The following is a 27,199-nucleotide window of genomic DNA, read 5'->3' as shown; positions in this document are numbered from 1 at the left end:
AATCTTGTAACTCTGCTTTTCTAGGCTCTGTGGAGTTACTGGGTGCCATGGCCTTCTGTGCACCCAAGCAGTTATCTTCCTGTCTCCCTAGCATTGTTCCCAAGCTGACAGAGGTGTTGACCGACTCCCATGTGAAGGTGCAGAAGGCTGGTCAGCAGGCTCTAAGACAAATTGGCTCTGTCATCCGTAACCCTGAAATTCTTGGTGAGAATTGTAATCGGTGTCTGTATAAAAACGATTTCTCATTTTGAAGTGTGTGTAGAATTTAGTGCAACTTTGTTCTAAAATAGTCACACCATCTTCAGAGTAGCCCTTTATTTTGGACGTTATCACAAAAGGCCTTTGTAATTAATAATTTGTTAATAATCATTTAAAAGTAAATAAAGCCAAACATTCTAAACTTAAGGTTTTAATTTTGCCCAAACAAGATACAATCAACTTAAGGCCTGATTTACCAAGATCCAAATACCACGTGCTAAACAGCGTATGCAATCTATAAAATTGCGTGTACTGTTATGTGGGCGTGTTGCATGCGATCTACTAACATTGCACGTGCTGTTCATAACTTGTGCAGACCGCCTTACTTAAATGAGGTTTTTGTGTGTACTACGCAGCTTTCACCATGAGACCCTTGATAATTTGCTGCACATTCATGTTATCATGATTTTAGTAGTGTTTTGATATCAAAAAAGCAGCACACATGAACTACTTTTTATGGGCATTTTAGAAGCAGTCCGGTGCATCCACAATGAAACCCACTTTCGTGCGCTGCAGATGCTCTCCTGGGAGAGAGCCTTTACTTACTGTGCTCAAGACGCAAACAATTGCAAGCACAGCGTGAGCATCGATTCTGCAGTCGTGTGTGTAAACTCAGTTTGCACGTACTTTTCAGAAGTGCTAAATACAACTCTTGCTAAGCGGTGATGTGTTGATAATCACATTGCGCGTGTTTAAAGGGGAACATTATCACAATTTCAGAAGGGTTAAAACCATAAAAAATCAGTTCCCAGTGGCTTATTTTATTTTTCGAAGTTTTTTTCAAAACTTTACCCATCACGCAATATCCCTAAAAAAAGCTTCAAAGTGCCTGATTTTAACCATCGTTATATACACCCGTCCATTTTCCTGTGACGTCACATAGTGATGTCGATACAAACAAACATGGCGCATAGAACAGCAAGGTAAAGCGACATTAGCTCGGATTCAGACTCGGGTTTCAGCGGCTTAAGCGATTCAACAGATTACGCATGTATTGAAACGGATGGTTGTAGTGTGGAGGCAGGTAGCGAAAACGAAATTGAAGAAGAAACTGAAGCTATTGAGCCATATCGGTTTGAACCGTATGCAAGCGAAACCGACGAAAACGACACGACAGCCAGCGACACGGGAGAAAGCGAGGACGAATTCGGGGATCGCCTTCTAACCAACGATTGGTATGTGTTTGTTTGGCATTAAAGGAAACTAACAACTATGAACTAGGTTTACAGCATATGAAATACATTTGGCAACAACATGCACTTTGAGAGTGCAGACAGCCCATTTCAGGCACGCTCAGAACATATATTTTTCCACGATTTCAGCACTCAGGTTAACCATACCTAAATAGACACAAAATACTGACATACCCTCATCCGCTCTCTTTTCCTGAAAGCTGATCTGTCCAGTTTTGGAGTTGATGTCAGCATCTGATTTGGAGTGTCGCAGGATATCCACACATTCTTGCCATCTCTGTCGTAGCATAGCTTTCGTCGGTAAAGTGTGTGGAACAAACGACTGACCATTTCGTCGGCTTTCCCCACAGCCTCGTATTTTGAACAAATTTCGTCCTATTTCTTGCCACTTTCGCATCTTTGGGCCACTGGTGCAACTTGAATCCGTCCCTGTTCGTGTTGTTACACCCTCCGCCAACACACCGACGAAAGTGAGAAAATGGTGGATTGCTTCCCGATGTGACGTCACGTTGTGACGTCATCGCTCCGAGAGCGAATAATAGAAAGGCGTTTAATTCGCCAAAATTCACCCATTTAGAGTTCGGAAATTGGTTAAAAAAATATATGGTCTTTTTTTCTGCAACATCAAGGTATAAATTGACGCTTACATAGGTCTGGTGATAATGTTCCCCTTTAATATATTTGCCTCTTCTACTCCCAGTATTGTGGGCATTTTGCTTACCAGCATATGTTCTGCTTATTAATGAAATTGCGACGCAAAATGGATTGCACACCTTATTCTGCTCACTTAACAGATGCAATCCACTTAGCACACATTTAGTAGATCAGCTTTCCATGTGCTATCAAGTTTGCACGTGCTTCGTACCCGCAAACGAGGAAACCCGTCATCGACTCAACAGCTAAGGTTCCCTATTTGATTTGTTAGTTCTGCACTACAAAATTAATCTAAGGCTTAGCCATAAGTTTAGTTATGCTTAGTAAGTCCATAATTACCGTATTTTTCGGAGTATAAGTTGCTCCGGAGTATAAGTCGCTCCGGAGTATAAGTCGCACCGGCCGAAAATGCATAATAAAGAAGGAAAAAAACATATAAGTCGCACTGGAGTATAATTGGCATTTTTTGGGTAAATGTATTTGATAAAACCCAACACCAAGAATAGACATTTGAAAGGCAATTTAAAATAAATAAAGAATAGTGAACAACAGGCTGAATAAGTGTACGTTATATGACGCATAAATAACCAACTGAGAACGTGCCTGGTATGTTAACGTAACATATTATGGTAAGAGTCATTCAAATAACTATAACATATAGAACATGCTATACGTTTACCAAACAATCTGTCACTTCTAATCGCTAAATCCCATGAAATCTTATACGTCTAGTCTCTTGCGTGAATGAGATAAATAATATTATTTGATATTTTACGGTAATGTGTTAATAATTTCACACATAAGTCGCTCCTGAGAATAAGTCGCACCCCCGGCCAAACTATGAAAAAAACTGCGACTTATAGTCCGAAAAATACGGTACTGCCTGGTTGCAAGAAATAGTTTGCCAGTTGTATGGAAATTGTTGTGTGTGTGACTGTTTTAGTATGTAATGATATGCCTACCGTAATTCCTATTTTTATGTCACTATTCTTCCAAAGCTATAACACCCGTCCTGCTAGATGCTCTAACTGAGCCATCCAGACGGACCCAGACATGTCTTCAAACCCTTTTGGACACTAAATTTGTCCACTTCATTGATGCCCCTTCCCTTGCCCTGATTATGCCCATTGTCCAGCGAGCCTTCCAGGATCGTTCCACTGACACTCGTAAGATGGCTGCTCAGATCATTGGCAACATGTACTCCCTTACTGACCAGAAGGTACTGTCAGTGCAGAACAACCATGATATTAAATGTACTGTATCATTAGGCTTATGCTCCATATTCCCTAAATAGAAACTGATGTTATGTTTTGCAATAGGATTTGTCGCCATACCTACCTAGTGTCATTCCTGGACTGAAGGCTTCTCTATTGGATCCAGTGCCCGAGGTGGGTTTCTTGACTGACAAGTTTAATTGCAGTAGTTTGGAGAGCTGATACTATAGATGTTACTCTCCAGGTACGCACAGTGTCAGCCAAAGCACTGGGCGCCATGGTGAAGGGAATGGGTGAATCCTGCTTTGATGACCTGCTGCCGTGGCTCATGGAGACGCTGGCCTCTGAGCAGAGCTCTGTAGATCGCTCTGGCGCAGCCCAAGGTAACTTACATCATTCATAGTCATTGTTTGCTCTTGTTTTTTTGTGTACAAATTTAAATTATACATACAAATTAAATGCTCTTTTTGGTGTGTTCAGGACTGGCTGAGGTGATGGCTGGGCTTGGTGTGGAGAAGCTAGATAAACTGATGCCAGAGGTGGTGCAAACTGCTAGTAAGGTGGATATAGCCTCCCATGTCAGAGATGGCTACATCATGATGTTCATCTACCTGCCCCTTACGTTTGGAGACAAATTTACTCCTTATGTCGGACCCATCATTCCATGTATCCTCAAGGTAATGTCTTCTTTGCTAAAGTTGTAGAATGTACCAACTACAATGACAATCCAGTGGCTAACAATCTAAAAAAATATAATTGGAGGCATTTTGTTGTTTTTCTGTTGTCCAAACAAGGCAAATACTGTCATGCCTTTATTTTGAATCTTACTTTGCACTAAACTGGAAGCCACGTATTCATGTTTCAATGCTGTGTAACTAGACAATAGTTAGAGTGCAGCCAGAAAAAAGAAAATGCATATGTATGTATGTGTGTGTGTGTGTATGTATGTACAGTATGTATGTATGTGTACATATGTATGTATGTGTACATATGTATGTATGTGTACATATGTATGTATGTGTATATGTGTACATTTGTATATATGTGTAAATGTGTATACCGTATTTTCCGCACTATAAGGCGCACCGGATTATTAGCCGCACCTTCTATGAATTACATATTTCATAATTTTGTCCACCAATAAGCCGCCCCGGACTATAAGCCGCGCCTACGCTGCGCTAAAGTGAATGTCAAAAAAACGCTGCGCTAAAGTGAATGTCAAAAAAACAGTCAGATAGTTCAGTCAAACTTTAATAATATATTGAAAACCAGCGTTCTAACAACTCTGTCCCAAAATGTACGCAAATGTGCAATCACAAACATAGTAAAATTCAAAATGGTGTAGAGCAATAAATAGCAACATAATGTTGCTCGAACGTTAATGTCACAACACACAAAATAAACATAGCGCTCACCTTCTGAAGTTATTCTTCATTCGTAAATCCTTCGAATTCTTCGTCTTCGGTGTCCGAATTGAAAAGTTGCGCAAGCGTGGTATCCAAAATGGCCGGTTCCGTCTCGTAGAAGTCATCGGGAGTCAGTGTCGCTGTTGTTCTGTGAATCCTGCCTTCCGGAAAGCTCGGACCACAGTTGTGACCGAAATATCTGCCCAAGCATTTACGATCCACTGGCAAATGTTGGCGTATGTCGTCCGAGGCTGTCTGCCCGTCTTAGTGAAGGTGTGTTCGCCTTCGGAGCTGTGTGAAAAAAGCCACCCGGCCTCTTCGCGTAAACTTCCCTTAACCACTCGCTCATCTTTTCTTCATCCATCCATCCCTTCGAGTTAGCTTTTATGATGACGCCGGCTGGAAAGGTCTCTTTTGGCAAGGTCTTCCTTTTGAATATCACCATGAGTGGAAGTTAGCATGGCAAGCTAGAACCACAGTGAAGGATGACTTCTCATTCCCTGTGGAGCGAATATTCACCGTACGTGCTCCCGTTCCACAGTGCGGTTCAGTTGCTGTGAAATACGGTAGTAATCCGTGTGCGGATGGAGAGATTGCGTCTTTTTATGAACCGGATCGTTTAGTAGGAGCCATTTTGTGGTCTTTACAGATGTAAACAGGAAATGAAACGTACGGTGATATCCGCGCGTTTTTTCTTCTTCTTCCGGGGGCGGGTGAAGCGCTTCCTGTTCTATGGGGGCGGGTGAAGCGCTTCCTGTTCTATGGGGGCGGGTGCTTTCCTTGGCGGTTGCTTGCGTAGAAGAAGAAGCGCTTCCTGTTCTACCGGGAAAAAAGATGGCGGCTGTTTACCGAAGTTGCGAGATCGAAACTTTATGAAAATTAATCGTAATAAAGCGCACCGGGTTATAAGGCGCACTATTAGCTTTTGAGAAAATTTGTGGTTTTTAGGTGCGCCTTATAGTGCGGAAAATACGGTAAGTGTACATATGTGTGTACGTGCACATATGTATATATGTGTGCGTGTACATATGTATACGTGTGTATGTGTACATATGTATATGTGTGCATGTGTACATATGTGTGAATGTGTATATATGTGTGTACGTGTACATATGTGTGTATGTGTACATATGTATATGGATATATATAGGTATATGCATATATGTACTTATATATATATATATATATATATATATATATATTGTATATGTGTGATGGAAAGCGTTGGTTTTCATCTAGGATGTCTCTGTTCATTGCGGCAGTCATCTTTCCCTCCATCCGGGCTAGTCTCCCAGTTCTTGCCATTGAAAAACATCCCCAAAGCATGATTCTGCCACCACCATGCTTCACTGTCGAGATGGCCTGCTGATCAACGGGGCTTAGTTTGTTTCAAACATGATGCCTGGCATTCACGTCAAAGAGTTCAATCCTTATCTTATCAGACCAGGGAATTTTGTTTCTCATGGTCTGAGAGTATTTCAGGTGCGTTTTGGCAAACTTTTTACTATGAAATGGCTTCTGTCTGGCCACTATTACGGTAATGCCATACAGGCCTATTTGGTGGTTTTCTGCAGAGATAATTGTCCTTCTGGAAGGTTCTCCTCTTTCTCTGACAGAGTGACCATCGGGTTCTTAGTCACGTTTCCGACTAGACTAAGATGAATGCAGCAATGTACAGAGACAACCTAGATTATAACCAATGCTTCCCATCCAATCTGATGGAGCTTGAGAGGTGCTGCAAAGAGGAATGGGCGAAACTGGCCAAAGATAGGTGTGCCAAGCTTGTGACATTGTATTCAAAAAGACTTGAGCCTGTAATTGCTGCCAAAGGTGCATCAACAAAGTATTGAACAAATGTGATTTTTTTTTAATTTTTTTTTTAATAAATTTGCAAAATGTTTTTAAAAAACATTTTCACAATGTCATTATGGGGTATTGTCTGTAGAAGTTTAAGAACATAAATGAATTAATTCCATTTTGGAATATGGCTGTAACATAACAAAATGTGGAAAAAGTGAAGCGCTGTTAAAACTTGCCGGGTAAACTATGTTGCAGTTGTCATTTTATGCGGCTTAGCAATAATGACAACCGGTAAGTTAACTTTGTGTATGATAATGTTTAATTTTTTTTTTTTTACTTAGATTAATTTTAATCTATTCGTTGTATTTGCATAATCAATGCTTGTCTGATCCACCAGGCTTTGGCTGATGAAAATGAGTATGTGAGAGACACTGCTCTGCGAGCTGGCCAGTGCATTGTTAGCATGTATGCAGAAACTGCCATTGCACTCCTACTTCCTGAACTAGAACAGGGGCTGTTTGATGACCTCTGGAGAATCAGGTCAGACTTTGACTTACTCACAGTAATAAGTAGATGTGGCGTTGCAAAGGGTTTAAAAACTGTGTTTGCATCCTTCTGTTGCATTGCAGGTTCAGCTCAGTCCAGCTGCTTGGAGATCTGCTGTTCCATATTTCTGGAGTAACAGGAAAAATGACCACAGAAACCGCATCTGAGGATGACAACTTTGGAACTGCTCAATCGAATAAAGTAAGATCATGTATTTATTTAAGTTAATTCACCTTGGTAATATATTTTAAGATGAAATCTCAGTAGTGTGTTTTAGATATGTAGAGCAGTGGTTCTCAACCTTTTTTCAGTGATGTACCCCCTGTGAACATTTTTTTAATTCAAGTACCCCCTAATCAGAGCAAAGCATTTTTGGTTGAAAAAAAGAGATAAAGAAGTAAAATACAGCACTGTCATCAGTTTCTGATTTATTAAATTGTATAACAGTGCAAAATATTGCTCATTTGTAGTGGTCTTTCTTAAACTATTTGGAAAAAAAGATATACAAATAACTAAAAACTTGTTGAAAAATAAACATCCATCCCATCCATCCATTTTCTACCGCTTATTCCCTTTGGGGTCGCGGGGGGCGCTGGAGCCTATCTCAGCTACAATCGGGCGGAAGGCGGTGTACACCCTGGACAAGTCGGCACCTCATAAACAAGTGATTCAATTATAAATAAAGATTTCTACACATAGAAATCATCAACTTAAAGTGCCCTCTTTGGGGATTGTAATAGAGATCCATCTGGATTCATGAACTTAATTCTAAACATTTCTTTACAAAAAGAGAAATCTTTAACATCAATATTTATGGAACATGTCCACAAAAAATCTAGCTGTTAACACTGAATATTGCATTTCTTTTCACAGTTCTTTTTGACAGACATTTTAGTGAGGGTTAAACCATTTGGGTTTATGGTAATGAATGGAATAGCCTACTTGATTTGATGTTCAGCTTATGAACTTATGTTCATATTTTGTTGAAGTATTATTCAATAAATATATTTATAAAGGATTTTTGAATTGTTGCTATTTTTAGAATATTTAAAAAAAATCTCACGTACCCCTTGGCATACCTTCAAGTACCCCAAGGGGTACATGTACCCCCATTTGAGAACCACTGATGTAGAGGACCACAGATTATTTCAACCAGTTTACAAAGGATGATTGATGCAGGTCTCCCCTGGAGCGCACCAAAGCATTTCTGGCTAAGTGTGAGATGTAGCAAAATGGGTAAAAAAAAAAAAAGCAATTAAATTAGTCACAACGTAAATTCACCAGATGGGGACACAGATCAGATGATTACAGACAACATTTTAGATTTTGAAAACCCCCGAAGTCCTCTGCATTATAGCTGTTCGGTGCAATCGATGAACAAATTGGGATCTTATAATATTATACTTTAAAAAACATCTTTTTACTGTAAATGTTTCATGTGTTGGGCAGTGTCTCACTTTAATTATCCCCCTTTTTAGGCTATCATTTCAGCTCTAGGTGGTGAGCGGCGTAACCGTGTCCTTTCTGGACTCTATATGGGCCGTTCAGACACCCAGTTGGTGGTTAGGCAGGCGTCCCTTCATGTGTGGAAGATAGTGGTGTCCAACACACCCCGAACCCTTCGAGAAATCCTCCCAACCCTCTTCACCCTACTGCTGAGCTTTTTGGCCTCCACCTGCCCTGACAAGAGAACGGTATATTATCTTTTTCACCTCTAAATTATCCTCTGTGTATTTTTTTGTTGCGCTTAGTCCCTACAGTACCTGTTTTGCAAGGTGAACATGCTTTTATTTTGACACAATTTTGTGTGATTTCAGATCGCTGCCCGGACACTGGGTGATCTGGTGAGAAAGTTGGGGGAGAAGATCCTCCCAGAAATCATTCCCATCCTTGAAGAAGGTTTGCGCTCCGACAAGAGTGATGAGAGGCAGGGTGTCTGTATCGGCCTCAGTGAGATCATGAAGTCCACCAGCAAAGACGCTGTGAGTCATAAAGATGCATTTCTTTAAAAGGAACGATATCAGCACATACAGTATTTGCAGCATTATTTTATCCACTCCAAATGCCTTGCATTATCCAAAGATGTTTAAACGTATTCCTACAGAAATATATTTTAACTTGATTTTAACCAGAATAGTATTTTAAGTTGTCATTCCTGATTCATTGATCTGTCCACTAACAAAGGCTACGTTCACACTGCAGGGTCGGATGTCCAATTCGGATTTATTTTGTCAAATCCGATCTTTTTAGTGGCCGTTCTCATTATAAAAAAATGGTGATTTCTAATGTGTATGCAATCTGACCCGCATGCGGACATGACGTCGTACGCAGTGTTTACCTTAGTAAACATGGCTTCCACGTTGTCAGCACTGGCGCATTTGTGGCAATTTCAATGATTTTGTGCAATCATAGTCAACATTTTAATAATAATAATAATAGATTTTACTTGTAAAAAGCACTTTCCATTGAGTAAACAACCTCAAAGTGCTACAGTGTATTAAAAAAATTAAAATAAAAAGATATTAAAAAATAAAAACTAGAACAGCCAAATAGCTAGAACTAGTATGCATATATCTAAAAAAAAAAGGCTTTTTTAAAAAGAAGGGTTTTTAAGCCTTTTTTAAAAGCATCCACAGTCTGTGGTGCCCTCAGGTGGTCAGGGAGAGCGTCCCACAGACTGGGAGCGGCGGAGCAGAAAGCCCGGTCTCCCATTGTTCTTATTTTTCTCCTCGGAGGTTGGAGGAGGTTAGCCTGTCCGGAGCGGAGGTGTCGAGTGGAGGATTTGGGAGTGAGTAGTTCTTTGAGGTAGAGGGAGGCATTTCCATGGAGGCACTGGTGGGTTAGTAGGAAGATTCTGAACCGAATTGTTGCACGTAGAACATTAAAAATGAAGAGGGCAGGTATTTTGGCTCTGGCAGTTATACGGGATATTTTGCTTCAATGCCTACTTGAAGAGCGTGTTCGTGGGCGAGCAGTCGGAGACAGAAGTGGTAAAACGTTCACGTGAGATCCTTAAACATATTATTTTCACCCGTTTTCTGTTTTCTTTTGTAACTGTCTATTTTGACGCTTATTGCTTTTTGATCACGTTCTGGTCAGATGAATGCAGCCTTATTGTGGGAGCGTTTACATTTAGGATGCATCGCATATATACGATTTATATCCACATACAAAAGAGGCCTGGGTCAGATATGAAAAATTTGGAATCTAGTTTGCGGTTCTCCTATGGTGTCTAGAGTATCTTGTTTAGCTACCGTACTCTTCATTCTTTAGGGATGACACTTGTAAGGAAATGTGTTAATTTTCCGCCATGGAGGCGAGGATTGCTTACTTAAAAGTGGCTTTGCTGCACTCGGAAGTAAGGATGAGTACCGAGTTCGATACTTTATTGGTACCAACCAAATCTCGCCGGTCTTACTGGGCACAGAGTCACGTAAAATTCAACAGTGCCATGTAACGATACCTGGGTTGTACGTGACGTCACGCCATTTTCGGAACTTGGTGATGATTTCAGCAGCATTGAGAGTGGTCTCAGCCAAAGTACCTCTAGGTAATATTGCAATGTACAATGCTAACAAATAAATTTACCCAAACCCCTAATTAAAATGCGTTAGCTTCATGCAAACATACATTAGCTTTGCTCTTGACGTGCTACTGATTAGCATTAGCCATTTTACATGGCGATTTTAACGCCTCCAAATTTGTTAATGGAAACTACAGCTAATATACAAGTTACAATCACACAGCGGGTGCGTAATAATAATAATAATACTTTTTAGGGTACGACAAAAGACGAGGGTCAGCAAAGACAGAAATAACTAGCCAACACACCACAAACTATACACTAATGCTATCTAACGTCTTGGACTTGCAACTGTAATTTCAACTAAATGTCGTACCTGAAAATGAGACTCAGAAATGTGATACTAAAACAAGATCTAAAAACTGGACAACAGTTATCATAATCAGCTCATTTTTAAATGTTGCAATAAATAAATGGGATTTTATTCATCAAAAAGAATTCATATTTATTAACACACACAAAAGTACCAGAAATTGGTCCTGTTGAGTACCGGTATCGATTCCCAGGGAATTGGTACCGTATTGGTTTAAATGTAAATGGTACTCATCTCTACTCTGGAGGCAACTTAGCCGCTAGCAAAACGCTACATTGTATTGAGGTTGCAATATTCGTTTGCTTGTCGCTGTCAAATTTGCAGGACAGAACTTGAACAAGTCATCAACATGCATTACGATGAAAGGACTATTGTCGGCTAATTTTATATCATGATATCGTCTATACCGCAAAACCTTATTACAGCAATGGAAAAAGGCCAAAACAAAGAGCTGAAATGCAAATGAACCTCTTAAGGCCCAAGCTGTTTGTTTACATGCTTTTTTTATTTCTCTTTGCTATTTGGGCTTATTGGACCCTAATTAGAATAAAAACTAAACATCATCTTTTGATATGATGTACTTACTCCATAAGTACTCAAACGTGTACTTCATGTGTAGTGACATGCTAATTTTTATTTTTACACTTTTTTTTTTCCAAATTCCATTGTATGTTATACTCTTCTGACAACACCAGATGGCAGTATAAGTGTCCATATGTCGGCATAAGACCCCAATTCAGTAGTGTACACAATTTTGGAAATAAGAGCTAAAAGGTGCTGTCCACGCATGTGGCCAACTAAGCCTTTAGAGCAGGGGTGTCAAACTCAAATACAGAGTGGGACAAAATGTAAAACTGAACAAAGCCGCGGGCCAAGGTTGAACAAATGAACCTTTTAATAGGGACCCAAACAAGTTTTGCATTGAATATTGAACAAGCAATGCTTATATAACTTTATAGTGACATGCAAAATCGAGTTTCAAATATTATTAATAATAATTAAAAAAATTAATGGCATATCAAATAAAATTTAAATAAAAATTGAATGCCTCTTTTCTATTTGCAGCCTTCTGAGGTAAGTATCAACATAAACTTTTTCCACGGGCTAATAATAAATTTGAAAATAAAATAACAATAATGAATGAATCAAACATTCAAGCCTTGAAGTAGCAAGAGAAAGTGCATGAATAAAACGTGAATTATTGCTCAGTTTGCTACACTGATTTGCTTTAACACTGAATATGAAACAAGCAACGTTTATATAACTTAATAGTGCAAAATCAACTTTCAAAAAACAAACGAAAATACATCAATGGTACCGGTATATTAAATAAAATTTAAATAAAAAATGGAATGCCTCTTTTCTATTTGCAGCCTTCTAAGGTAAATATCAACATAAACTTTTTCCACGGGCTAATAATAAATTTGAAAATAAAATAACAATAATGAATGAATCAAACAATCAAGCCTTGAAGTAGCAAGAGAAAGTGCATGAATAAAACGTTAAATATTGCTCAGTTTGCTACACTGATTTGCTTTAACACTGAATATGAAACAAGCAACGTTTATATAACTTAATAGTGCAAAATCAACTTTCAAAAAACAAACGAAAAAACATCAATGGTATATTAAATAAAATTTAAATAAAAAATGGAATGCCTCTTTTCTATTTGCAGCCTTCTGAGGTAAATATCAATATTAACTTGGTAGGCGGGGGCGGGGTTTGGTGGTAGCAGGGGTGTATATTGTAGCGTCCCGGAAGTGTTAGTGCTGCAAGAGGTTCTGGGTATTTGTTCTGTTGGGTTTATGTTGTGTTACGGTGCGGATGTTCTCCCGAAATGTGTTTGTCATTCTTGTTTGGTGTGGGTTCACAGTGTGGCGCATATTTGTGACAGTTGTTAATGTTGTTTATACGGCCACCCTCAGTGTGACCTGTATGGCTGTTGACCAAGTATGATTTGCATTCACTTGTGTGAGTGTAAAGCCGCATATAGTATGTGTCTGGACTGTCACGCTGTTTTTATGGAGGAAAAGCGGACGTGACGACAGTGCCTTTAAGGCACGCCCCCAATAATGTTGTCCGGGTGGAAATCGGGAGAAATTCGGGAGAATGATTGCCCCGCGAGATTTTCGGGAGGGGCACTGAAATTCGGGAGTCTCCCGGGAAAACGGGAGGGTTGGCAAGTATGAGTATTAGCAGTGAATGCGGTGGTGCAGCGGCACTGCCGCTGTATAATACCGGCGGGCCAGCTCTAATGTTAATTTGATATTGCCTCAAGGGCCAAATTAAATTACACGGCAGGCCAAATTTGGCCCGCGGGTCAGAGTTTGACACCCATGCTTTAGAGGGTTTAAAGAAGCAAAATGTTCAATATCAAGTATCAATATAAAACTGGAAAATCTGACTGATTACATGTTTTTGTATCATAGGTGCTGGTTTTCTCTGAGTCTCTGGTTCCCACAGTGCGGAAAGCTCTGTGTGACCCTCTGGAAGAAGTACGACAGGATGCAGCCAAAACATTTGAGCAGCTCCATGTTACCATTGGTCACCAGGCGCTGGATGACATCCTGCCTACTCTCCTCAGACAGCTGGTGAGTTAATCATGTCAACACTCTAACCAGCACATACTCTACTGTAACTGAGACAATTTACTCACGTTGTGCTAAATCTCTTTACCCAGGATGACGAGGAGACAGCAGAGTTTGCCTTGGATGGACTCAAGCAAGTCATGGCAGTGAAAAGTCGATCTGTGCTGCCCTATTTGGTGCCAAAGGTTCATATATCTTCTTGTTGGTTAATAATAATATGATTAATACCGTGGAACCTGATACTCATCTTTCAATTGGTAACACTTTGCCTTTCTGGTGAAATATGTAAACAAACGGTGTTCTAATTGTGTTATTATGTTTACACATCTGGCACCTGCATTTGTCAAAGTAAATTGAGTTATGCAGTAAACTAAGATAAAAACAAAGGAATTAGTTTTTCAGGGATTTAAAAAAATGTTTGAGGAAGTGCAGGAATGAAAAGTAACAGAGAAGAGAAAGATGACTTGGAAATTCCTCTAATTAAACATTGTAACTCCAGTTTGTCATGCCAGTGAAGTGCTACGCAGTAATCTATGATGCATTTGTATCTTACTATTACAGATCAATTATAAATTGCAAGAGAATGCACGTCAAATGTCATTACATTATAACTGTAGAAAGGAAAACTCCCAAAGAATGAGGGAATAGGAGAGTGTATGATGTGATAAATTGTCTCTGTAGCGGCACAAAATGTCCTGGGAAATAATTTCAGCGAAATAACGAGAGCCCTGACCTGGTCAACTGCGTTTTTTTCGGCATAACATGTCAAAGCCAGAGGGATTGTTTCTAAGAATCGCTCCATTTATGTCAACATCTCTCATCTTTTGTAGTATTATTCACTTTCTCGTTATTATTAAGCAGCATGAGTAGATAACATAACTACTATTTAGTTACACAACATTAAAACTTGCATGCAGTGACTTCCTGTTTGGAGTGACTTGGATTTCACCACAGCAACTAAAAAAATGCACTCGTTAATTTATTTCCCTTTTTTCACCAGATAAAAGATGTGTGCATGTACGACAGAAGACTTACAGCAACATTTTCACAACAGCTCTATTTAGAGTATAAAATATAATATGAACGCAGAAGAATACATAGAAACTTAATAATAAATAAAAACATACACTAATTGAGGAAATGTGGACAAATATTTCTATGTCTATGTCTATGTTAGGGGTGTAACGGTACACAAAAATTTCAGTTAGGTACGTACCTCGGTTTAGAGGTCACAGTTCGGTACAGTAAGAAAACAACAGAATATACATTGTGGGGTTATGTATATACCAAATTTGCAAAATCTTCCACCCAAAATTTTTTTCTTAGTGGAATATTTGATGTGAAGTAATCGGAACCTTGGATAGGTCAATAATTCATAATAACATTGATTTTGATTCAATATTATGTGTAGATTCCTAATGAAGCCTTTAGCTTGACGCTCCTCTACTTTCTCCTGCTCCGCTTGCTGCGGCGACAACAAACAAACTCCAGACGCTCCTCTTCGTTTTGTATCCTTTACTTAATAATTCAAAAACGTAAAACAATAACGATGTGGGAACAAATGAATGGCAAAATAAAGCGAGTTTGTTACAGTAGGTGTTAGAAAAAGCAAGACTAAGAAAAAGTAAAAGTGAGGTCAAAAAACTGTGTGGCTCAATTCCCCGCACCTGACTGCCATTACCCATAATGCACTCTGTCCAAAAACCAACCAACCACACAGATCCTTCCGCCATATATGCAATCAAACAGTTACGTCATCAAATTTAGACAAATGTAATAATTACAAATAAAGTGTACCTTATCATTATTCTAAGCATGCAAATATATACATTTTCGTATTATGCAAATAAAGTAAATAGTCCCATTTTGGCTGAATAAACATAAAGCACCTTCCATAAAAATGTAAATTAACTTACGGTAAACAGCATTTAGGCTCCTTTGAGCAAAGACAGTTTGAAAGAAAAAAAAACAGCTTTGTTTTATTAGTCAACATTGCAACTTTTTCTAAATTACATTTAACCTCTAAGCTTTTTAATTTCACTTTTGTTATGTTTTTGATTGTATTTTAATAGTATTTTTAGAATGTGCCGTGGGCCTTTAAGACATTAGCTGTGGGCCGCAAATGGCCTCCGGGGCACACTTTTGACACCCCTGCTATAGATAATAAAACATTCAATCTGATAAATCTATGGATAAAAAACAGAGCCTGGCGACGCATGCGCGTTTATCATAACTCTCTCTCTCTCTGTCTCTGCCACTCCCTCACGAATGCTGCCGCGCACACAATTTGTTTTGTTTTTAACCCCTTCTTAACCCTGAACGTACATTGAAAATACACGCAACCCTAACTCAAAATGCCGGACATTTGAGGCATTTAAGAAACTCCGCCCTGACAGCTCCGCAAAAGAGGACATGTCCGGTGAAAATAGGGCGTATAGTCAGTCTATCGTAGCCCGTTAGCTGCTAGCATGCCGGTTGTGCATTGTTTACACAACGTGCGTTACGCTACTTAATATGTCCGTATGGAAACTCGTTCGGTACACCTCCGAAACGAACTGGAACCCCTGTACCGAAACGGTTCAATACAACTACATGTACCGTTAAACCCCTAATCTATGTGCAAGCAATGGATAGTTTTTAGCTTGGTTACGGAATTTGTCAGCCAAGTCAGAGAGTTATAAACAGGTTCCACCGTACTACGACTACTAAACGTTATTATTCTAAGTGACTAACTGATGCAAATGATTTTCTCTCAGTTAACGGCTCCTCCTGTGAACACACGTGTGCTGGCCTTTCTGTCAGCTGTGGCTGGTGATGCTCTGACCCGCCACCTGGGCGTTATTTTACCTGCCATTCTTTCCTCACTTAAAGGAAAATTAGGAACAGAAGATGAACCTCAGGTAACACTTGCCTCCATAAGCCATTCCTATCTATTTGTGTGACTGTACCATTTATTTTTGTACCTTTCTGATAAAAAATGTACTTTGCATTAGGAATTATGCAACTGCCAAAGCGTGATCCTCTCAGTGGATGATGATATGGGCCAGCGTATTATCATAGATGATTTATTGGAGGCCACACGAAACACTGACCCTGGGCTCAGACAGGCTGCCGCTACTATCTTAAACGGCTACTTCGCCCGCACACGCCTTGACTATAGTGCCCATACCCGCAACCTGCTCTCTGGCCTTATCCGCCTCCTCAATGACCCCAACACTGAAATCCTGACTCAGAGCTGGGACACAATCAACTCCATCACAAGGGTACGCTCATTCTGCTTTCCAAATACTCTCCTTCTGGAAGTTGTTCAACACCCACACACCCACTGTGTTTGTTTTTCTTCAAATAGAAACTGGACGCAAGCAGCCAGCTGGCTCTTATTGACGACATTCATCGAGACATCAGATCAGTAGCTGCTGATGTAAAGGGTCAACATCTGCCTGGTTTCTGTTTGCCCAAAAAGGTAACTCATTATACTATATGATACCAAATATATGTTTATGCCCTTGGACTGGCTGACTGATGTCGACATAATCCAAAATAGCAACTGCCTACATGTTAAGTCTCACCACAGACATAAGGATAATAGGATTTTAGGGTAGAATAGGAGTGGACGGATTTTTGAACCTTTTGCATTTTGTTGACTTTCCTTTGCTCCATATCTGCCTATTTCAATTTAGATTAAAGTTTTCGTATGTGTGCAATTAGTTACTATTGATCTTAAATAAAAAATAATAGTTGATTTTTTTTTTAAGCTATCTAATATTTTAATGCTGTGTAACTAGACTAGACTAGAGATGTCCGATAATGGCTTTTTTGCCGATATCCGATATTCCGATATTGTCCAACTCTTAATTACCGATTCGGATATCAACCGATACCGATATATACAGTCGTGGAATTAACACATTATTATGCCTAATTTTGTTGTGATGCATTAAACAATGTAACAAGGTTTTCCAAAATAAATCAACTCAAGTTATGGAAAAAAATGCCAACATGGCACTGCCATATTTATTATTGAAGTCACAAAGTGCATTATTTTTTTTAACATGCCTCAAAACAGCAGCTTGGAATTTGGTACATGCTCTCCCTGAGAGAGCATGAGGAGGTTGAGGTGGGCGGGGTTGAGGTGGGGGGGTAGGGGTTAGCGGGGGGTGTATATTGTAGCGTACCGGAAGTGTTAGTGCTGCAAGGGGTTCTGGGTATTTGTTCTGTTGTGTTTATGTTGTGTTACGGTGCGGATGTTCTCCCGAAATGTGTTTGTCATTCTTGTTTGTTGTGGGTTCACAGTGTGGTGCATATTTGTAACAGTGTTAAAGTTCTTTCTTGCATTCACTTGAGTGTGTGAAAAGCCGTAGATATTATGTGATTGGGCCGGCACGCGAAGGCAGTGCCTTTAAAGTTTATTAGCGCTCTGTACTTCTCCCTACGTCCGTGTACACAGCGGCGTTTTAAAAAGTCATGAATTTACATTTTTGAAACCGATACCGATAATTACGTAACCGATACCGATCATTTCCGATATTACATTTCAAAGCATATATATATATCGGCCGATAATATCAGCAGTCCAATATTATCGGACATCCCTACTTTTAATGTATAATGAAATGACATTTTATTTTGTTGGTACAATAGATAAATGAACTATGTTTTAAAACCAAAGCAATCAACTGCTGCTCTGTTAATGCTGATCTTTTTTTGTTTACAGGGTGTTACTTGCATACTGCCTGTCCTGAGAGAAGGTGTCTTAACTGGTAGTCCTGAGCAGAAAGAAGAAGCAGCCAAAGCATTAGGAGGGGTCATCAAACTGACGTCCCCTGAGGCCCTGAGGCCCTCTGTGGTCAACATCACTGGTCCACTTATTCGTATTTTGGGTGACCGCTTTGCTTGGACAGTGAAGACTGCGCTGCTGGAAACTCTCACCCTGCTGCTGGCAAAGGTCTGTTGTTTGATCCCCTGCTTGGAAACGCCCTATCAGATCATCACAGACCATTACCCTAACCCCTGGTATTCTGTCTTGCAGGTCGGTATTGCCCTGAAGCCTTTCTTGCCACAGCTGCAGACCACCTTTCTTAAGGCTCTGCAGGACTCAAGTCGTGCTGTGAGGTTAAGGGCTGCTGAAGCTCTGGGCCAACTGGTTTCCATCCACACAAAGGTGGACCCGCTCTTCACAGAGCAACTCTCTGCCATTCGCAACGCAGAGGACTCTGGAGTGAGGTGCGTACACCTGCTGTAGAGTACTGATTGATCCGAAATGGAATAATTGAACCAAAAGATATTTGGCTGTTGGAAAGGTGTGTTATGCAAGGTGAATTATATCCCATGGTGATATAATGGGGCAGCAGTACCTCATTCTGTAAGGACATAGGCTTGGGAATGCGGTTTTTAGTCCTGGAACAGACAACAATGGCAATTTGTTGTTTAAGGAACGCCTGTCTGCTGCCTGACTACTGGTTAGGTTCCCCTTTGCTGTGGAATTTTTTGAGTGCAGAAAACTTTGCTTTCAAATATATGTATTTTGTATATTTACTACTTCAGACCCACTCGACATCCATTGCTTTCGGTCTCCCCTATAGGGGGGGGGGGGGTTACCCACATATGCGGTCCTCTCCAAGGTTTCTCATAGTCATTCACATCGACGTCCCACTGGGGTGAGTTTTTCCTTGCCCTTATGTGGGCTTTGTACCGAGGATGTCGTTGTGGCTTGTGCAGCCCTTTGAGACACTTGTGATTTAGGGCTATATAAATAAACATTGATTGATACTTCCATCCATCAATTTTCTACCGCTTATCCCTTTGACATCTCAATATTGAATTTCCTTTCAATTTGACTAATTATGGAGTTTTTTTGATCGGGTGAGGATACGATAATTCAAAATCTGACACTCGGTGGAGCAGACCTACGATCCTCAGATACCTGCGTATCGGAGTGCATGAGAATATTGTAGAACAAACTCAGCAAATTCATAAAAAATGATAAGGAAAACTGGAACCCCTGTTGATTCTGACATAATGTCGTCAGTAGAGATAGTATTATGAGATTATGAGTACTCTGAAGGAAGGAAAGAATATTTCACCCTTCAAATAGTGAATAACACTCATTTATATTATTAATAAAAATGCTTCATAATGGCTTTCTTACCGATATGACGATACGGTCAGCACTCCGATTGCCGATTCCCATATGAACCGCATACCTGCCAACTACTCCGGTTTTCCCGTAATTAGTACGGTTTTCATCAACCTATTCCGGGTTACGGTTGCAGTGATAAAAAATACGGTTTTTCATTAATTAAATTTTTTTTTTTTTTTTTAAGTTTTATTCACGAAATCGCGTAACAACAATGACAATCGACACTGCTTCCCGTAACTTCCTATCGAGCCATTCCGAATGCCATGCACGAGGCTATTTATAGCACCGCTGCCAAGCACGAGGCACCAGTTGCCATTGTTTCCAAACGAGCGAACGATCATGGAATCAGCCGGAGAAAAATCGCAAACGAGTCTTAAACCGAAAAGAAAACTGCAGTCATTCCGTGAAGAATATTCAAAAGCCTATCCGGGAATAATTATCCATTCCAAAAAGGGTGAAAACTACGCGAATTGCACCTTGTGCAGACAAGATTTTTCAATCGGACACGGAGGAATTAGCGATGTAAAAGACCACGTTGGGACAAAAAAACACAAGTCTAATGCCGTTGCTAGCGATACAAGTGGAAAACTTTCAACGTTTTTCGTCGCCCAAACAGATTCTTTGGATGTGATGAATGCCGAAGTTTTATTTACGAAGGCAATAATCTGATAGAATAAATTTGGATTTTAGCCACAAAAAGGTAATGACACCAATGTTATCTATTGGAATTGTTTAGTACTGTTATACTGTTAAAAGTGTTTATACTATTTATGCTTTCAAGTCCAAGTTGAAGAAATCTTGTTAAATGTTGACAGCATAACTACCAAAATACAGAAGTATGTCCTTAATATTTTTGCAGTGCTATTTCTGTTGAAAAGTTAAAATGATTACCGGTACATTAGAGATGTTCAAGTGTCTGATGGCTTAAATTAATTTTCATTAATTTTTCATATTTTGAATTCTTTTGAAAGGCTTACAAAAAAACTACATTTGAATTGTAATTCCATGCTATTGACAGGACTATTAATTTTAATGAAGTTAGCTTACCATGTTTACAGTATGATAATTGTGATAGAAATGTGAATTTTAGGCACAGAATATTTTTTACAATTGAACAAGGCAGTAGATTATACAAGCTTGGACAGAAAGTTAATAAAGACACCAATTTTTTTTTTAATGGAATTGTTTAGTACTGTTTTACCATTTGTTTACTGTAAAAAGTGTTTATACTGTTTATACTTTCAATTAACAAATTGAAGTCTTGTGAAAGGTTGACAGAATAACTGGCATTAACTGTCAAAATAATTTCAAACTATTGAAGTTAGCTTACAGAATAAACATGTCAATCAACCCATATGATTTTTGCTGTAATATTTTTGTTTTGAAAAATCACTGTGACTGATAGAAAAGTGATGGTTTTAGCAACATTTTAACCTGTCTGAATGCTAATAATCATTTTGCGTCGGGGGGCGAGCCTGAACCCCCCACCAGGACTTTGTCCTGGACCTACCGGGGCCTGCGGCCCCTGGACCCTGGCTACTAGGTTTTTCTGATTTCAAAAGTTGGCAGGTATGCAACCGATATATGCAGCAGTACTTCTCTTAAACTAGTGTCAGGTCACATCTTGTTTAACAAATGAACACATTATGCTTCTTTTAATTTTTTTCTTCATACCGTAAATAAACACTGTTTGTGCCAAATAATACAATTGAAGTTATAGAAAAAGTGCCATTTTTATTTTTAACATTTTGTCTCAAGGGTCAATAAAAAATTGTGAGCAATAGTCAACTAGAATAACATGTTCTGTTGTCAACAAGTAAGGCAGGTTAGTCTTTTGATTAAGTTCATGAATAAGATACAAATAAGGCTTTACAGCTACAGTATACAATTTGGAATTGTGCACATTTATTTGTGGAATAAACATCCATATAAGAACAAAGTATTACATTCTGGAAATGTAAAGTGCATTATAAATCAAATTTATTATTATTATACATCAGAACGATAACTGGAGAATGTTCGTCTGTTGGGATACATTGTGGTCGTGTACGGCCATGAATTTCTGTTATGCATGTTTTATTGTAGTTATTTAAAGCTGCGTGGTTTACAAAATCCTGTAATTTGATCATCAACGTTGTATAAGAATAGACAGTACAGTGCAGTTGTGTGTATCCCGTCAAGGGTTACTTTGTGGTCGTCTGTTACTGTGCATTTCTAATTGTGTATGTTTTGTTAATTACATGTCTCGTTGCCTGTTACTGTGCCTTCTGATAGGGAGACAATGCTACAAGCTTTACGGTTCGTCATTCAAGGAGCTGGATCAAAGGTGGACCCAAACATTCGCAAGAACATCATTAGCACATTACTCGGCATGCTGGGACATGATGAGGTATGCCACTGGAAGCAGATAACTTGAAGCGTAAAACTTTGAAGTGAGACTTTTTTAACATCTGTTGTGGCATGGCTGTAAATTGTATTTCCACAATACAGTAAAAAAAAAAAAAAAACTGAGAACATTTGAGTTAAGTATTTTGTGGTATGAATAAACAGAAGTATGTGAGAGGATGTGGTTTGCAGCAGAGATAGTGTATGCTCCGTGTCAGTCAATAGTCTCTTATAATGTCTGCCCATCTGTGTGTGTGTGTCTGTGTGTGTGTTCTGGCAATGCTTACTTAATGGGGTCATCGCTCTGTTTTCACAGTCACCTTTAGGGGACCTCTGACGGTACGGGGACAAAAAAACAGGTCCCCTAAAGGGAAACCTTTTTAAATGATGGTCAGATCCATTCTGAAGATGCCTAAGTGATTTTTAAGCATTTTCATACAGCGTGATTATAAAACATTATTACCTTAAAGCGGTGGTTCTTAACTTTGTTGGAGGTACCGAACCCCACCAGTTTCAATTGCGCATTCACCGAACCCTTCTTTAGTGAAAAATATTATTATATATATAATTTTTAATTCAAGACAAAAGTTCTGTTTTTTGGTGCATAATATGAACCATGCATGAACATCACCTTGTTCCAAGAACAAAACCAACACAGTGCATGAACTCACAACAAATTACTGTCAGGTTCAAACACCAAACTATCTATTACACAAGACAAGAAAGAATCAAGCAGAGACAGGGTTGAATTTTACTAATGAGGAGAGACGTATTGGGCTGTACACTCAGTTACAGTTTCCCCCTACGCTCTAAGGTACAGCCCCACGCGCTCCTCTTTTTATCCGGGAGGTCCCTAGTTAACATCACTGAGGCTGCTTCTGAAGGGAGGGGTAATGCAAGCAGCCCCAGTAGACACAATATAGGATTATTCATAAATGGAAATGTGCTGATACTCGTGATTTCGCCCTGTCTCTGTTTTGTCTGCTTTAAGGTACTCGATGTCAGTCCTTGACTGTCAGCAGGCATGGCCTGGAAACAAACTGCTGACACGAGACAACTCGCAAAGCAAGATTACTAGTTGTGCCTTTGCACAGATAGAAAAGTACAACTTCAGCACAATTGATAACAACTATAGCAACGGCCTTTAAGCATAAGAGTTGTGTGATAACTTATACATAATTATTCTAACATCTAACACAGATGGAAAATTAAAGTGAGCATTGTTTGGGGGTATCCATAACACGGTGATAGGGGGTTTTTATTTACACGATGAGTCGGGTGTGTCTTGACCTTTGCCGAACCCCTGAGACCGACTCACCGAACCCCTAGGGTTCGATCGAACCCAGATTAAGAACCACTGCCTTAAAGTATGATTCACATTCAGAATTTTCTATCTTTCTATATATGGTAGTTGGAGTTGCAGACAACTTCATTACTGCTAATAGCAGTTTTCAGTAATGTCACAGAAGATGCAGGATTTGCTTTAACATTTAAGTGGTGAAACTTCCTATAAGAGGACAGCTGTAGTGCTGTATTCTGACCATCATGTCATATTTAATTTGAACTTTTTCTTTTTTTTAAATGGTCCTCAGTAGTCACGTACAAATTTGTGTGAATTATGCAAAATTATTTAAATTTGGTACCCATATTAACTCTTTTTCCCCAAGGTCCCCAGTAAGAATGATCAGCACATTACTTCATCAATCCAGAGATTTAAAAATGTGTATGAGCTAACTGGGCAGTGGACATTTGACCTAAATTTTTTGTATGCCTCCACAACCTGTAGAAAGGCTGGTCCCCACAAGTCATGATCAAAAACTTGGTCCCCATTCTAAATGATAACCAGTATGTGTGTGTGTGTGTGTGTGTTTGTGCGCGTGTGCACATAGGATGCAACTCGAATGGCTTCAGCAGGCTGTGTTGGTGAACTCAGCCCGTTTCTGTCAGACGAAGAGCTAAAGAACGTGTTGCTTCAGCACATCTTGGGTTTGTATCTAAATACCAATTTATTGTCATGTGTATGTCTAAGGTACCTTCTCACTCATCTAGTTTAACAGTACCGTATTTTTCGGAGTATAAGTCGCACTGGAGTATTAGTCGCATTTTTGGGGGAAATGTATTTGATAAAAGCCAACACCAAGAATAGACATTTGAAAGGCAATTTAAAATAAATAAAGAATAGTGAACAACAGGCTGAATAAGTGTACGTTATATGAGGCATAAATAACCAACTGAGAACGTGCCTGGTATGTTAACGTAACATATTATGGTAAGAGTCATTCAAATAACTATAACATATAGAACATGCTATACGTTTACCAAACAATCTGTCACTCCTAATCGCTAAATCCCATGAAATCTTATATGTCTAGTCTCTTACGTGAATGAGATAAATAATATTATTTGATATTTTACGCTAATGTGTTAATAATTTCACACATAAGTCGCTCCTGAGTATAAGTCGCACCCCCGGCCAAACTATGAAAAAAACTGCGACTTATAGTCTGAAAAATACGGTATATGTTTTTTCCCTGTAGCATAAGTCTGTATATATTACTCATTTATTTATTGTGACTTTTACTTTTTCCAGCGGATATGTCAGGTGTGGACTGGATGGTGCGTCACGGTCGTAGCATGGCTTTGGCCATATCTGTCAAATGTGCGCCTGCAAAGTTGTGTGGGAAGGAATACGGCGATAGTGTGACGGAGACCATTCTGACCAACGCCACTGCTGACAGGGTGAGGGGAATCTTAGAAGTGTGTTTGACTTTGAGAACCTCATCACTCCTTTGGTGTGTTTTACTTAAGTATTACCATTGACTATTTTAAAGATTAACATTAGTTTATTTCAAAGGGGACAATGTAATTTCATTAAACACATGACTACACGTGGTTAAAAAAGCCAGAATTAGCCAGAAGGCTATTTTTCATTTGTAGTCCCCTGGCCATGATGTAAAAAAGGCAGTAAAATTACAATTTAAAAGAAAAAGAAAAGTAAGACTTGACTACCTGTACTGTAATACACGCACACGAGTCATTCTTTTGAATATACCCTTTTCATGTGATTTAACGCCTCTTCCAGATCCCCATTGCTTGTAGCGGGATTAGAGGGATGGGATTCCTGATGAGACACCAGCTCAGCGTGGATGGAAGCAGTAATATTTCCCAGCGCATCATCACACAGTTTATCAAGGTATAGCACAACAGCACTGGCACTTCGATGACATATCATCTCGCATACATGCAGTGTCTTGTAGGAAAGGGGTGTCTAAACGTTTTACAGACAGAGGGGAGTCACTTCGATACATTAAAGATGCTAACAGTAAACTAGTGTAGATCAATATATGCTAAGATATCTGAACGAAACACCACATTTTTTCTTTGTGTTATAAGTCCATCCATCCAAACTGCAGGATTTGAAATAAACTGTCAAGACTTTAATTTTGACTTTCTAACAACATCAGCACATATAACATGTGGGACATTGTTGTTTGTATAACAATCTTTTTAATATTATTTAACATTTATAGATTAGATATTTTATATTAGTGCTTTTTTCAGTCAAGTACATACATTAATATGCAGCATTGTGTACTTTTATTAAAAATTGAACAGAACCTGGAAAAACTTAGGTTTTCGCTAAAAGGCTCGGCTCAAGCATTTGAAAGCTCATGGAGTCCTTTTTTGCTGTATGTCAACTCTCTTGACCTATGCCCAGACGCAGATGAGGAATAATCTCCCTTTTATTTATTAGTATTATTTTATTCTATTTTTATTTTATTATATATTATTATTATTATTATTACATTTTTATTTTTATTTTATTATTATTATTATTTTATTTTTTTGTATGTATATATATATATATATATATATATATATATATATATATATATATATATATATATATATATATATATATATTTATTTATTTTTTTCTCCCTCTCTCTCCTTTTCATCCCGTCTGTCTGTCTCTGGCCTCGTATGTGTGTGTGTGTGTGTGTGTGTGTGTGTGTGTGTGTGTGTGTGTGTGTGTGTGTGTGTGTGTGTGTGTGTGTGTGTGTGTGTGTGTGTGTGTGTGTGTGTGTGTGTGTGTGTGTGTGTGTGTGTGTGTGTGTGTGTGAGAATGTGTCTGTCTTTGTCGTCTTACTTGTTATATAATTGTGCCATTTGTCCCTCGTTGGTGGGACCTGGGTGGGTGGGTGGTTTGGGTTTTAAGGGAAAGGGTGTGAATAATTTACTGACTTTAAAATTGTACTGTTTCGACTTGCACTTTTTTCTGTCTATTTGAAAATGCCAATAAAAAAAGTTGGAAAAAAAAAAAAAATTGAACAGAACAATTTGACTGAAAAAGTGAGAGTAAACAGTACAATACATATTTTACATTCAATAAACATTTTATGTGTACCGTATTTTTCGGACTATAAGTCGCAGTTTTTTTCATATTTTGGCCGGGCTCCAGTGCGACTTATATATGTTTTTTTCATTTTTTTATTATGCATTTTCGGCAGGTGCGACTTATACTCCGGTGCGACTTATACTCCGAAAAATACGGTATATATATTCATCATGGGACGGTATAGCTCGGTTGGTAGAGTGGCCGTGCCAGCAACTTGAGGGTTCCAGGTTCGATCCCCGCTTCCGCCATCCTAGTCACTGCCGTTGTGTCCTTGGGCAAGACACTTTACCCACCCGCTCCCAGTGCCACCCACACTGGTTTAAATGTAACTTAGATATTGGGTTTCACTATGTAAAGCGCTTTGAGTCAATAGAGAAAAAGCGCTATATAAATATAATTCACTTCACTTCACATTCATTTTCTACCGCTTGTCCCTTTCGTGAAAAAGCTAATTTATGTAAGATCTAATATATATAATTTTAGACACCACTGTTGTAGGGTTTTATTTAATTAAACATTATTGAAGTTATCTATTATTTAATTGTACACAAATATAATTAGTCACAGACTCGCACGTTATCACACCAATTGTAGATTTCACAGTAATCTTATCATTGTCTTGACTCGACTGTGAAACTAATTTAAAAGAACATTTTGGAAATTACATTATCACCTACAGCAGGGGTCGCCAACTCGTCAATTGTGATTGACCAGTTCTGAT

At 39.0% G+C, this 27,199-nt stretch overlaps 1 protein-coding gene across 1 annotated transcript in view; it reads left to right on the top strand.

Annotated features, from left to right (window-relative positions):
* Positions 1-27,199, top strand: part of LOC140679251 (stalled ribosome sensor GCN1-like) — a 68,054-nt gene that overhangs the window by 36,838 nt on the left and 4,017 nt on the right. The window contains exons 36-55 of the mRNA XM_072914274.1: positions 25-204; positions 3,104-3,324; positions 3,425-3,493; positions 3,564-3,702; positions 3,800-3,996; positions 6,923-7,065; positions 7,155-7,272; positions 8,550-8,765; positions 8,889-9,053; positions 13,397-13,558; positions 13,648-13,740; positions 16,312-16,455; positions 16,549-16,818; positions 16,905-17,018; positions 18,270-18,500; positions 18,585-18,778; positions 21,969-22,083; positions 23,969-24,065; positions 24,670-24,818; positions 25,162-25,272. Of these exons, the coding sequence (XP_072770375.1) occupies positions 25-204; positions 3,104-3,324; positions 3,425-3,493; positions 3,564-3,702; positions 3,800-3,996; positions 6,923-7,065; positions 7,155-7,272; positions 8,550-8,765; positions 8,889-9,053; positions 13,397-13,558; positions 13,648-13,740; positions 16,312-16,455; positions 16,549-16,818; positions 16,905-17,018; positions 18,270-18,500; positions 18,585-18,778; positions 21,969-22,083; positions 23,969-24,065; positions 24,670-24,818; positions 25,162-25,272 (3,128 nt within the window). The remainder of the gene's footprint in view (positions 1-24; positions 205-3,103; positions 3,325-3,424; positions 3,494-3,563; positions 3,703-3,799; positions 3,997-6,922; positions 7,066-7,154; positions 7,273-8,549; positions 8,766-8,888; positions 9,054-13,396; positions 13,559-13,647; positions 13,741-16,311; positions 16,456-16,548; positions 16,819-16,904; positions 17,019-18,269; positions 18,501-18,584; positions 18,779-21,968; positions 22,084-23,968; positions 24,066-24,669; positions 24,819-25,161; positions 25,273-27,199) is intronic.

This window comes from Nerophis lumbriciformis, linkage group LG12 (assembly GCF_033978685.3).
Source record: "Nerophis lumbriciformis linkage group LG12, RoL_Nlum_v2.1, whole genome shotgun sequence".
Lineage (NCBI taxonomy): Eukaryota > Metazoa > Chordata > Actinopteri > Syngnathiformes > Syngnathidae > Nerophis > Nerophis lumbriciformis.
This window is presented reverse-complemented; position numbering and strand designations above follow the sequence as displayed.